The following is a 15,102-nucleotide window of genomic DNA, read 5'->3' on the forward strand; positions in this document are numbered from 1 at the left end:
CCTCCCTTTTGCTCTTGAAAGATCTGTTCCCAGTTTTTCCTTTGTTTATCATGAACATCAGTAAATCTCAATGACAGTCCTTAGTTACAGTTGTTAGTGACAGTTAAAAAAGTGCTAAAAGAAGCAGCCTTTCTTCATGGAATACACACTTTGGTGCACACGTAGTATCATTTTTAGATTTATTAACTATCAAAATCAATATTTACTGTATATAAAATCAAATTAAATCCGAAAGAATTATTTTGGTTAAAGTAGATTAAGCAAAAAACATTGTTTGCGGCTTTCACAAAAAACTTTTATTAATCTCACTTGGTTTTTGATTTGCTTACAAACTTAGATCGGTAATGGTTAGGGCCTACACAGTATCCATAAACAAAATTTATGTAAACATCAGTGACAGCTAGAAAAAGGAATCTTTTATCCAAACAGCTGTTCGTAATTTCGTATATGACATATTCTCTTAACACGTTCAGTGTGGCAGGAATTCCAACAGGCGCTCGCCAATGGCGGCGAGGCCCGGGCAAAGCCCCGGCGTGGTACCCTAACAGCGAATGCAATTTGCATTAAAATATTTCAATCTGACAAATAACAAAAGAGCAGCGGCGATTGTACTACGTTAGCCAGAGATTTGACGTAGTTCCCTAAAACACCCAAAGGTAGCAGCACTGCCTGGATCACTAGTCAGTGGCTTTGTAATATGGCTTGAAGAGAGAAAATCGCCGAAACCGGGACAAAAGCATTGTCAGACGGAATTTTAAGGGAAATTTTAGTACCAACCTATACCAAAATAAAGCTCACATTCTAAGCTAGACGCTAGTAACGATTTTAACGTTCCCCGGCAATGGCTGAGCTCATACTGAACTAATGTAGTGGGGGGGTGCGCAACTACATCAATTGATGTAGGCTGCTCGTGGCGTGACTACATCAATTGATGTAGTCAGCACTGAACAAGTTAACAGATGATTAGTATTTGATAAATGACGTATGTAGTAAACGTGGAGAAAAAACTTGAAAAATCACACAAAATAGGGTTTTCCTACAGTCACCCGACAAAGTTGGCTTCCTTGTACTGTTTTATAGTACAGAAAGCTGCTAATTGCTGCATATTTATACTTTGTCGTACGGTTTATACTTTGGCGCACATCAGGATTCCAACGAAACAACACAAAACAGCGTGGTTCTATTATGCACGTAATCCGTGTACGCTTGGACTGTAGGAAAAATATAATGTGTAACACGAGTGCAAAAGGCCTTTGCTGCACTCGAGATCATTCCGTAAACGTTGCTCTCGTGTGCAGCAAAGTGCCACTTTGTTCACTAGTTACACAAATAACTATTTTGATCGTCCGTTATTTTATTTCCAAAATAGTGACGCCATATTTGATTGGCAACGGACACTCTCGCTAATCCTGCCAAAACAATTAAACTATTAGAATCATAATCGGTACACTCTAGTTTTCCTTAGAGTAGGCTGCGTAAAATGCCTTCTGGGCCGTGACAGGCAGACAGAAATTGAGATAAGAAAGATTTCAACTTCTTTAATGTTTAAAACCTAAAAATAACCAAAAGTATGTATAATTCTGAGCAATGTACAGACAACACTCTTATTTTATTGATATACAGGGTGCGGCAAAAAAAACCGATCCATTTCCTGCAGCGCACTGTTCAGCGACAGGTCTTCTGAGGGGTGGTGGGAGTAGGCTCGTTGGTAGGGGGTTGTGTCTTGAGTCTAGGGAGGGATGGGTACCCCTGTACTATCATAATGTTTAATAGTGTAACTGTCATTAATTCCTTGTTGTATTTGATTTTAATTTACTGTATTTACTATTGTGGTAGTTATAACTGTTTCTTTTTATTATTACTGTAAATTAAATGCTAGAGTTTTTACTCATTGTATTGTTTGTCTTGTAAGTTATATTTCATTCAACCCCCGTTCGATGAACTGGTACACAGCTGGTTATTAATGAAATACTAATGTGATTTTTGTTTTAGGTACAATTAAGAGCTAGAAATATGGAGGAAGATGTGGAAATAGAAATGTTATTTATATCTAACAGAAAAGTATTGATGGAAGCAGCAAAAGAAACAGATGACTTTCCAACTGGAGAAAACAGCCTATTTGAAAATGGAGAATCGTGTCCCTTTGAAGATACCAAATCTTGCAATAGAGAAGAATTTGTACCTCAACCTAAATCCAATGATTCAATTGAAGTTTTAAGTAACAGCCATATTTCAAGATGTGAAGATTGTTTCATACAATGTGCAGATGATGAAATAAATCAGCGAGTTATGGGTTACATGGCTTCAGGAGTTTATAAATACCATTTATCACAGCAATCCTCATTCGATCAAACTGAAGGAACTAATGAACATGTGCCTACAAATGGAAATGTTGATAACATATATGAAAACGAGGATAGGCTTCATAAAGATCCTGTGTTGGAAGAACAGAAATTTGAATCCTCAAATGACATGGTCTGTGTCGGGAATGCATCCTTGCAAGAATTAAAGAAAAAAGTCCTACCGAAATTAATGGACCTGGGAAATGTTATATCAAAAAAGATAAAGTGTCTAACAGAACTCCAAAATCAGCTTATTGTTACATTAACAGAAATCAAATACAAACAAACTGAAGTTATTCAATTTATAGAATTAAATGAAAACAAGTCTATTGAGCTATGTTCTTCAAGAAGTTATTTTAGAAAATTTGGTGCCCCCTACTTCTCAGACCAGAGAGGCTTCAATGCTCCCTACAATGAAGATCACTATCAGAAACAAAAAAATGGTGAATTAGAAATCCAATCACTTCCCAAGACTTACAACTGGACCAAGACACACAAGCATATGATGCAAACTGCAATCAAAAATTGTCTTGTTTCTGAACAATCCACATTGCTGACCAAAGAAATCGCAGAACTTAAAAAAGATTTACGAGAAACATCAAAACGTAAAAAAGAGTCCAAATCATTGGTGAAGGGTATTGTGAAAAAAATAACTGAAAAACAAGAAAAATTAAAAGGGCTTTATAAAATGCCTCTGAAGGAGCTTATAGCGGGTGAAAATGAAAACAGAGATTATGATTGGATGAAATTTTCAAGTTCATTGTTTGATGGACAACATTCATCTGAAGAATGTAAGGTTTTTTGGAATCTTTACTTAAAACCTACAATAAATAAAGATTGTTGGAGTGATCAAGAAGATAAGAAATTAATAGAATTAGCGGCTCAACATCAATATCAAGATTGGGATAAAATTGCTGAACTATTGGGGACAAATCGAACTGGATATCAATGTATAGTGCACTATAAAGCTAGATTAGAGGGGAGTAATAACTTGTCTAGCGGCAAGTGGACAAAAAAAGAAGATAAGAAACTATTGACAGTAATAAATTCATCGAAACTGGGAAATTATATACCTTGGGGTAAAGTTTCCTCCTTCATGGGGAATCGAAACCATGATCAAGTATATACTAGATGGTCACACACTTTAAATCCAGATATAGTCAAAGGAAAGTTTTCAAAGGAGGAAGATCTGTTAGTTGTATCAGGGATTGAAGTGTTTGGTGCAACTTTCAAGCAGTTGGCGTTGTTCTTGAAGCATAGAACATCTACTCAAATCCGTGAACGATATGAGCGATACCTCTTACCAAAAACAACAAAGACAGGTACGTGGTCACTTGAAGAAGACGAGAAACTATTAAAGCTTTTAAATGACTGTGGTTCTCACAACTGGTCAAAAATTGCCAAAGAAATGAAAACAAGAACCAGAACACAAGTAAGGCTTAGATACAATTTTATTCAACGAATGATGGAAAAACATCCTGGTTGGACCATTGCTGATGTAAACCGGAATAAAAAACAAAAAAAAATCAAGAATAACACCAAAAAAGATGTAAAAAAGATCAAAGACCTTGTGAATAAAATTGAAAATGTGTTCCCTTTGTCAGATCTCGAGAAAGAGACCTATCTCCTAGACAAACTGTCAGAGTTGAAACAAAAAATATTTTCCAAAGTCCCTAAAAAAGTGTCCAAAAAAAGAGAATTTGCCTTTGATATCAAATCAGGTATAAATAATGATATTGTTGAACTGTTCTCAGTTTGCCACATCAGATCACCAAGAAAGAGTTCAAAGTCTTATGTTGCCCAATTGGAAACTAATAGTTTAAACGAACTGTTTCTCTTGAATAAATATTTTGGTCTTCAATTTGAATTGCCAATTATTGAAAGTGATATTTGGGATAATCCAAGATTAACCTTTGCGTTAAAATGTCGTCTTACAAATGCCTTAAATAATGATTCAAATGAACTCATATCAAGCTGTTCAATGTCACAGGCGACCGCTGTAAGACTTGAATCCACCAACGGAATCGACTGTCCAGTTTCTTCGCATGATAACACACTAATTATGTTGGAATGGTGGTACGACCCACCCATCGACATCACCAGGTTAAACTTCAGCGAATTTTTCAAAAGAACTGTTTTTGATTATTCCTATGGCATGCATTTAGACATCTGGCAGTCAAAAATGAAAAGGTCTTGGCAAATCTTAAATGCTCAGGAGTATGTTGTTAATATTGAGGAAACCCTTCCTACACCTGATTATCTGTTTCCTCCCAATCAGGCTACTGCACTAGGAATCAGGTCAGTTCATATCAGTGAACCTATTTTAGAAAGACATTTAATTGACAAGGATATTGCAGAAAAATCTCACTTCATTAAGAAAGAGAAAAATGAAGACTGGATAGGAAATGACAATTTAGAAGGTTTCACTGAAGCACTAGGACAGGTGTGTGACAAATATCAGAAACTATTGCTAAAACTCTTTACATGGCCCCATATTCTATCAATAAATAGCATGAGTAAAGGTCCAAGTAAAGATCATTCTTCCAGAAAAAGGTTGGAGGACTTGCGGGGTGACATATTTGGTGACTATGAGACAGATTTAGCCATAAATAACACATTTCAAGAAAGTGAACAAACCCCTTTGATGCCAAGTAACTCTCATCTCTCTTTGGATAAAAAACACAAGTTAAAAGATGCAAAACAGGCAAAAATAAAAGCAGAACCTGAAAGAAAGAAGGCAAAATTGATTGATAGTTCCAAAGTATTGGCAAACGAAGAAAATTATAAAAGCAATAAGGGTTTAAGACAGCCTTGTGAAAAAATGAACGGTCAGAAACATAATGAAGAAAGTTTTAAAAGCAATAATGGTTTAAAACAGCCTTGTAAAAATAGGAACGGCAAGAAACAGACTTCTAAGGAGAACAGTAATTTTCATGAAAATGAACTGTGTAATGTAGAAATGTCTTTGGCGTTACCAAGGCAAACTTACAAAAGAATAAATTCTACCAAAAGCAAGAAATGAAGAAACTATGTCGTCAAGAATGCATACTGAAAAATAAATGGGAAAATAAATTAAAAAAGCTCTGTTACCATATTACAAGGCTTTATGAATATTGAGTGCTCTACTACATCAAAATAAATAGGTAAGTTTTGTAAACAAAGTTCTCCATTTTCTTTCTTTATTACATTTTATATTATTATTGTAAATATTCTCTGGGGAGCGAGCTGGTCTAGTGGTTAGAGCGCGGGACTCCGGTTCCTGGTGTCCCGGGTTCAAATCCCGCCAAATCACCAATGGATTTTATCTATGTGATAATGCCGTAACCCCTAGGTTACCTGAAGTAATGTGAAAAACAATTCTGGGCTAAAAAAAATGTAAATATTCTGACTTTCTTTTTTTTCTAACTTTGTGACACCTTATATGAAATACGGTATTAATAATTACTAGCCAAACTGTTGCTTAAAACAAATTATGCATAAGCTCATTAAAATGTTTTTTTTTTTATTTTAGTAACAAGTCTATTAGATAGATTCTTTGTTTGAAGTTCATTGTTGGTGATGGTGAGTTTGGTACCTAATCTATTAGATTATAATACTGAACGAGCTGTTGGCCCGTCCTACTTACGGGAATTGAGTAGTCCATTAAATTGTTAGTGTGGCTATTACTAATTCAAGCTTAGTTTAAGCAGTTCAAAATTTATAGTAAAAAGAAAAAGCTGCCAAGATGAATTAAAACATGCGATGATTGTTATTTTCCCAACCTTTCCTATAATCAATGACAAAATCACAAGGGTAAATAAACTAACCTCATTGTTCTATAGAATACCTTTTTATTCAACCAGCTGTTAGTTATAACAAATTATATTGCACTAAAACAAACTAAATAAGAAGGAAAAACTAAATAAAAAAAAAATTAATTAGAACATCTAGTAGTTTACTATGTATATTTAACCCTAGAACGGCCAAACGACTTTTTTAGTCGTTGGGTTACGGTAAGATGGTGGCCAAACAACTTTTTTAGTCGTTTGCTACAGACTTTTTTTCTAGCAAATATTTGGAACTGATAATATGCAGGAATCACAACACGGATTATACCATTGGAAAGACAATCAAATGAGCTACAATTTCCATACATTTTATACACATTTACGTAACTAATAACGCAGGAAAAGTAAATAAACATAACACATATTTGAGTTTCGCGCCTCGCGGGCTTTATCGATCGGGCAGCAAAGGCAAAATCAGCCATTTTCTAAAATACCTGGCAAAGCTATTCTACGTCGTAGATCATTATGATTTGTACCACTGATTCCAGGGATTATTTCTCTACATTCTGTCCGTTGATAGATTTTGTCTAGCATTGTTAGTTTACAAGCTGTGATTTTTTTACAAAGCCTCTATAAACAAATTGCGTAAGAGTTTTCTATATGGCCAAACGACTTTTTTAGTCTTTTGGAAAACTATTCATGACTCTGCATGTATTTTGACGAGGAAAAAAAGAAACATATGAAAATAAAGGGGAAGAAATCCTCTTTCGAACTTACTACAGTTGAAAGTTTCCTTCAGTGATATTTTTGTTTTTCTTTTTGGTCAAACTGATGCAATGTCCAAACACCTGTCGCGCCGCGGTCAGATGTTTTCATTATTTGGGTGCGTGCAGCTGTTGGTTTATAAACTAAACATTTATTTTTGATTCTATGGTTACCTAGTATACAAGTTTTATTATTTTGCTAAATAGATCTTATTTTTTATGGTAAACAGCAACAATCATCCATTATAATCAAGAAAGGAAGAGTAATTTGTAGACAATTTTGAGCAAAACTTAGTGCTGGATCCAAAAATGTGCTCTTTTTTTTATATTTTGTTGCTTCAGAAAATAACAATATTTTTTTATATCAAATAAACTATATATTTTCTAAGTAAGCGTAACATTTCAAACATTTTGCATATCTTGAAATTCGTATAATCTAAATATTTATTTTTTTACTTACATTTGAAGTTTAAAGTTTTTTTGTGATTTTCCGTAAGTAAAAACAAATTTCTTTTTTCCAAGTGAAATACTATATTTATTTTTTAGCTATTGCATGTAAAATCATATGTTTTTTTTGTTTCTTGTGTACTTCCCTAACAGAAAATATGTGTTTTCATGTTTTTGATCTATTTCTAAAAGTAGGCCTAAAAAGTATATAAGTATGTAAAATTCAGAAAAAGTGCAGAGTTTTACACTTTTGAACTTAACTCAAAATGTTTATTAGTTTCAAATGTTTTGATATATTTATGTAGGGAAATCAAATTAAAACAATTTGTATATCTTGAATTTTTGAAAAGAAAAAAAATTTGATTTTTTGTGCGTCCATACTTTTGAAATGTTGTTTTTGTAAATTTAGGATTTTTGTTTTTTGTTAAAAAAATTAATGTTTTTGAACTAGATTTTTGTATTTGATTGATATATTTATATTCTCTAGAATGTCCCGAATCTGATGGTATAAAATATTATATGTTTTGGTAAATAAATAAGGGTTTTACAACTGTGAGAGTAAAATGCTGCACGGAAGGCAAAAACTGCCTGGTCCTACAGAAACACTCTATGTGGCCGTTCTAGGGTTAAATAATCTCTCATCCTCTTACCAAATAAATGAACGTATCATTGATTATAGCATTACACATAGTATAAATAAGTCAATTCTACATATGTCATTTAATTTTCATCCAAATGCTGAATTTGTGTTGAAAACGCTGAATGTTTACAGCTGTTATGTTTACAGCAAATGGTATTATATCAAAAGCTATAGTAAAATTTTAGCGTCGGTTGCTAGACTTTTTAAAATTTAAAACTTAATTTCTAAAAAACTTAAACCCTAAACTAAAATTATGGCTTTGAAATTCCCTAGTTCTCAAAATTATCTTTCTTTCAACACAAATATCATGAAAATCCGTCAATTGGTTGATTCAGAATCGTGAAACAAAAAAAAGCCTGTCTTGTTTTAATATATATGATGATAATCTGCTACATTCAGAACATGAAAATAATTTTACTACACGTTGACATGGGAACTTGAAAGCAGTGTCAGCAATAAGAACCCGCGGGCCCCTTCAAGTTTGTTCATAGGGCCCACCCTCTTCCAATAATCTTAAAATAGTGTTGGCAGGAAGCGGGTGGATGCTAGGCAAAGGACATTCCACTACTGACTCACAACATACTAAGTTTTCTTAGGTTTAACTAATGATGTAGACATCGCTTAGTAGAATTTCATATTTCATCTATTCTAGCGCTTTCACGCAGGCCGTGAGGACAATTGATGCAACCCTCATGACTGCAGACAATGTTTTTGAACTATGTTCGTAGAGAATATCTATCGATCGATAGATATTCTCTACGAACATAGTTCAAAAACATTGTCTGCAGTCATGAGGTCAAGTGTCAGTATAGCTGTCTTAAACTACTTGTCCTAGCGCTCTTACTGGTTTTAACTAATTTCCCTCATAAAAACTAATGGTAAATAACATTGTTATTCCTCTTAAACGTAGCAGTAATTTAGTATTAATGAGATTAGATTATTAATTTAACACATGACAAATTGACCGTATCATTCCAAAATCCTACTACAACTAAACAATACACATACTGTCCGACCACCAAGAGAATAGCTCTGGAAGGAATGGGAAGGAGTATCTGAACAGGTTCTCTTTTGTTGTAGTTGTGTCTTAATGGTTGAACCTATTTGGTTTGTACATAATATACTTAAAACATTGGTTGCGTCGCTACGATTTCGTACTAGCCCAATAAAGGCTAGTATGTCCGATTGTAATAAAACTATCATAAAGTTGTATTCAAAATTAGTACTGCAGTCCAATTTTTAGAAGAGCAATAAAAAGCAGTTTAGTAATTTTTTGACAATACTCTTAAAAGTATCGTTATGATTTTAATTATAATCGTAGGGGGACTCATGTGGCAAGGCCTTTTGCAAGTCTGGGCCCCGGTAAAATTTCCCTAAAATCCTGGTCAAGGCTCACGAGTCCCCCGCACTCACTCATTTTCCACTGAATTCATAATAAATTGGTATTAAGTTGCATTGAAGAATAGATTTTAGAATAACTAGCTGTTACCCATGGACATCACCCCGTTTGACTTCATAAGTATCGATAAAGCTATTGATTTGTTAAGTTAACAAACAAAACAGAATACAGTAATACAAACAAATAATCACACCTGATTTTAATAAGGCAATAATTAAAGAATAACATACAAATAAGTACAGCTGAGGTATTTTTAACATTAGGCATATGGAAAGTTCTCTTTGGAAAGGAATTACAACCTTAAAGGGCAATTTATGAAATAATTGATAGATTATCACAAGGTTTCTCGTCACGAAGAACATTTTAAGTATATAGGTCATGGGGGTCTGACTTGTAGTTTTCTCAAAAGTTCATGGGTACTTTGGGATTTATATACCTATGGATTTTTCATTAATGACATTATGGAGTAGAAAATAAATTTTAAAATCACAAAAACTATGTAAATATTTCATTTTGACACGTTCATTAAAATAATGCTTATAACACATGCCATTTGAAAAACTATCTTATAATTAAAACGTGACAGGATTTTTTTATTTTACAATTCTGAATCAACCACTTGATGGATTTTCATGATTTTTTTATCGAAAGAAAGATGATTAAGAAAGGAAGGGAATGTCGAAGCCATCATTTTAGTTAGGGTTTGAGTTTTTTTAGATTTTAATTTTTAAAACGTTTTTATTAGCTTGCTTTCTTGTCCGGTACAAATTTTGCAATCAATTTTATACAGTCCAACCTCAGTATAACGAATCTGAAGAGACCGAACTGAAAATTCGTTATATCAAGTATTTTGTTAAAACGAGGTTTGTCATATAGAGGTTAGGTTTGCAGGAATTTCGCTAAGTCGAGGTTCAGAACCAGCGTCGGTCAATATAGGTTGGGATTTGACCTCATTGAAATACAGTACAATTAAAGTAGCATAGGCTACAATACTTTACATTACAGTGTTTACATTGTACAGTAGAACCTAATTTTCCGGCATAATAAAGGGGAGGGATCTTGAATATTGCGCAATCATGACAATGGCATTGACCTTGGTACAGTTAAAAACTGTAAGTTTAAAATCACAGCTTGTTCTAACCCTCCTAAAACCTAGCCAAACACTGTATTGCATAATCATAAACCACGTAAAGAACAAAACAAAACAGTAGAAAGTTTTGTAAACTACTGCTCGCGATAGGCTACTTACAGTACAGTACTGATTTATTACAACAGAGGAATGTCAATAATAATCATTAACTATAGCACTGGTGTTGCTAGTTGAAACAAATCGTATTGAAAACAATAAATTATTAGATAAGTCATTATAAAAGTGTATAATCATAGCCAACTAAGGATAATAAAAACACTCGTAAAAGGAATGTTAAAATAACGATGTTGCTATTCTTTCTCTTTGGTTTTTGTTTTTATATTCTTTCTTAGGTTTCTCTTTATCCAAAAATTGTACAATTCAGCATAGTTATGCCATATCGCCCAATCACAGCTTACTACACATTACGTCGTCATCAGTCCTCAGTGAATGAAATCAGTTCTCAGTTGCAACATAGCGCGCGCAGCGACAAGTAGACAAAGATGTAAAACGGAGCAGACGAATGTTAGCGCAAGCGATGACGTGACCTTTCCCATTTGATAAAAAAACAGATTTTCCCAAAACAATAATTGGGTGGGGGATTTGTTATATAGAGGGAAAGACGTAGACAAGTCGTTATGCAGAGGTTAAATTCGCAATGTAGAGGTTCTGACAATGATAAATTCGTTATATTGAGGTGTCTTATTTTAGCCGAAATCACGGAAAATTGGTTAAATCAAGGTCGTTGTTATTTAATCTATATAATTTATTGTTTAATTTATAGAATACTAAATAAAATAACAATTGACGTGATTAACAAACACCTTTATATCTGCAATCAGATTGTTTATATCTTTATTTTGAAATTTTTGTTTTTATAAAGAATCTCTTGGGAGCATAACCTGTACCTCTTAACCTCTGCTCTTCGAACTGTCAAATTTAAGTTTTTCCAGCTGACTTAAATTAATTGATATATTTGCATTCTTTCAAAATGTAAACATGGAAAATTTGGTAGCTCATGGGGCGTAGCCCAAGGGAAATATGAAAATTAAATGATATAACATTGCATTGTCATCCATTTGTGAGCTATGTTTCAAATTTCAAGTCTCTGGCTCATCGGGATCTTCGTTTAAAATTGATATCAAAATTTGTAGGAAAGCGACTAGCGAGCTAATAAAAACAAGCCCAAGGGGCGTAGCCCAAGGGAAATATGAACATTAAATTATATAATATTGCATTGTCATCCATTTGTGAGCTATGTTTCAAGTTTCAAGTCTCTAGCTCATCGGGAAGTATCAAAATTTGCAAGAAAGCGAGCTACTGACTTGACTCACTCGCTCCTCGATTCCAGGCGAATTTTGCATGCGTGCGCATCAGGCCCGGACTGGCTAGGTCCGCGATCGCGGAGGGCCCCCGGCTCAAAGGGGCTCCTTCCTTCTCGCTTAAGAATTACAATAAAATATTGTTGCTTGTTATAAGTTATCATATGTTCTTAGTAACGTTTTGTTTACATTTTCCAAACTAGAGAAATGTGTTTAACAACTGTTTGTATCTTGCCGTTTATATAAAGGCATACAACCTACTGTAGCCTATTGTTAGGTGATATGTTGTTGTAGTGTAATACATCGTCTGCGCGGTGACGTGTGTTGTGGTTAGCAGACAACGTCAAAATGATGCTTTATCATATCAGCTGATTGCTCAGCATAAAGACAGGAAAAGAAGAAAAAGATACTGGAATCTTCCCGGTAGGGATGTGCCGGTTTTCGATGGCACCGATTCTGGAACATTAGTATGCGTATCGAGAATAATGATCGTCAAGAGTCAATGCCGCTACCGATACCTAGAAGTGGATGGGAATAATTAGAATGCGAAAATCAATTGACGAAATTCGACCATAGAATTTTGATTTTTTGAAGCAGTAAGATAAAGGTTTTACGTATATGCTCTACGTATATGCTTGCGTTATCGCACAAAACATGGCTAGCACATAAATCCAACTGTTAAAATTTCTAACAAGAGAAAGTTCAGAGAGTACAGCTAATATTGCACAATGACAATTCAGTGTCAGTCAACCAGCTACTGCATCGTCTTGCCTACATAAAAATATTGTGATATTAAGGGCATTATGCTCTATTGGAAAGAAATTTATATTTTAAATAAATGCTTTTATTAAGAACATAAAAGCTTTGATAATCAATACAACTAGACTTGGTTATTACTGGTAAATACAACCATAGACTAACCAGCGAAAGTGGGCTTCTTGACTTTCTTGTAAATTTTGAATGTCTTTTTTCGTGTCTAGTTCATGTTGGTGAGACTGATCACTAGTGTCGACAAAATTTTGTTCCTATTATTTTAGAGTTAATTTTGTGAATTTTTTCTTTACCGTTCAGTTATACAGGGTGTTTCGGTAAAGCGTAGCAGGCTGTGCAGATTCAGATTCTACATGCAAAATTAAGTCGAAAATATAGAATAACTTTTTTTCGATTTCGGCTTAGTTTAGCCGTAATCCGCCATTTTGTATTTTTTTGTAAATAATTAATAACTCAAAAACTCTTGGAGATATTTCTATGAAACTTGGTATAAACTTTTAAGCTACAGGTATAAACATTCTCCGAAAATATCTTTGATCAGGCTTATCAAATTTCAAAATGGCGGCCATTTAAAATCTTAAAAGTAAAATTCAATTAAAAACAGCCATTAAAACAAAATTCTAAATGGCCACCATTTTGAAATTTGATGAGCCTGATCAAAGATATTTTCGGAGAATTTTAATACGTGTAGCCTTAAAAATTATAAAGAGATATAGTAAAAAAAAGAGATACTTTTATATATCTAAGGGTTTTATATATCTAAGGGTTTTTGAAATATTAATTATTTTCAAAAAAATACAAAATGTCAGATTACGGCTAAACTAAGCCGAAATCGAAAAAAAGTTATTCTATATTTTCGACTTATTTTTGCATGTAGAATCTGAATCTGCATAGCCCGCTACGCTTTACCGTAACACCCTGTATAACTAAGGGACGAGTTATTGTTTATGATCACGTCGTTTTATTTGACATCATGCTTATGTGATCAAATAATAATTGTGATATATTTTGTTCTGGCCAATGTTTAAATATAAATAAACTCTTTTCATAATATAAAATTTCTTATGAGATTTACTTTTGACACAGTCTGTAAAGTGTGAGCAAGTACGTAGATTAATTATATCTGCTTATAAAACCTCCTTACGTTCGTTACAATCAATTATCCTCGGAATATTTCCACCAAACTAACTTAGCAATAAACGGCGAGAGCAGGCGGGACGCTCATCACTAGGTTGAGCCATGCCTTTATTCCCACTCCTGGCGGACAGGGCTAGGTAGTGACGGCCCGTTTTTCGAGCCCTACTTCAACCTGAGCGCGCAATCCAGGGAGTTATTATACATTGATGGTCTTGATACACAAATAGCTATTGTTTGTTATTTCGTTATTCTTGTTACTATTATTATTATTCCTATAGTATACTAGTATACTAGTATACTAGTTGTTGTTCATATAATTGTAGTTATTGTTTGTTGTTTTATCTTTTGAATGATTTTTCATTCCACCAATATATATGGTATTGTTATTAATAGTTTTGTGTGTATATGATTCTTATGTAATAGATTTTTTCTTGTTTCAGGTGCTTCACTTAGAAGACTTATATACTGTGCATGTAGTTTTACAATTATCACCAGTTTATGTACATGTTCTGTATCAGAACAAGTGTTTAAAGTTAGTATTGTGTAATATATGTTGTAAAGATTGTTTAAATGTGCATTTGTAATTTGTATGTTAAAATATGTTGAAGTTTATCGCCTGTTTGTTAGAAGAATGTAACAGCCTAGTTGTAAAACCATTTGATTTGATTCAGATTGAAATGTCCTGAATGGAACAGTCACAATGTAAATAGTTCCTTAGGCCTTAAAGATTTTTGTGCCATCTGTATTTATATAGGTATTTACTATCAATGTCCTTGTTCAATGTTCAAAAAACTTAACAAAAATTTGTTTGAGGTTGAATGTTATTACTTTGCATATGAAATAACAAGTATTTTTGCATAACCGGACCAATTAAATAGTAATATGAATATTCAAGTCTAGTTAAAGAATAAATTCCTGTAAAACTGTAATTTTAATTTATATTTTTGTTATTCAATAAGTATAAAATAATTACATCAATAGTAAACAACATCAATTTGTTGTTAAAGGTATTGTTCATCCCGATATTTCTTTAAAAAACTTGTAGACTTCCAAAGTTCACAATTTATCTGAGGAGGATCAAAGTGTATTTTCATGCTTGTCGTTCCAAGTTAAATTTCCATAATTTATATTATTTATATTTGCGTGTAAATGAAGAGCAGCAAATTTTAAGAGGTTTATTCATATGATGCCAAAAACTAATAAAAAAAAAAAACTTGTTTTAATAAAGTTTGAATGTTTTTCATATTTGTTTTTTATGTTAGTCCTAAAAAATTAAAATACTTTGAATTTATACTTCCTGTGTATTTTGGTATTTAGTGGAAATAGTCCGGTCAATAAAAGGATTGGAGAGGGGGGAAATTTTTTTCTGCGGGAATGTGTTCGG

At 33.3% G+C, this 15,102-nt stretch overlaps 1 protein-coding gene across 1 annotated transcript in view; it reads left to right on the forward strand.

Annotated features, from left to right (window-relative positions):
- The window catches only part of LOC128992712 (uncharacterized), a 52,968-nt gene extending 38,437 nt beyond the window's left edge, over positions 1-14,531 (forward strand). Inside the window, exons 2-3 of the mRNA XM_054416435.1 lie at positions 1,993-5,485; positions 14,159-14,531. Of these exons, the coding sequence (XP_054272410.1) occupies positions 2,014-5,364 (3,351 nt within the window). The 5' untranslated portion in view covers positions 1,993-2,013 and the 3' untranslated portion in view covers positions 5,365-5,485; positions 14,159-14,531. The remainder of the gene's footprint in view (positions 1-1,992; positions 5,486-14,158) is intronic.
- Positions 14,532-15,102: the final 571 nt, after the last annotated feature.

The sequence above is a fragment of the Macrosteles quadrilineatus genome, unplaced genomic scaffold (assembly GCF_028750875.1).
Source record: "Macrosteles quadrilineatus isolate MER2022 unplaced genomic scaffold, UCM_ALF_1.0 Scaffold_1__1_contigs__length_201487025, whole genome shotgun sequence".
Classification (NCBI taxonomy): Eukaryota; Metazoa; Arthropoda; class Insecta; order Hemiptera; family Cicadellidae; genus Macrosteles; species Macrosteles quadrilineatus.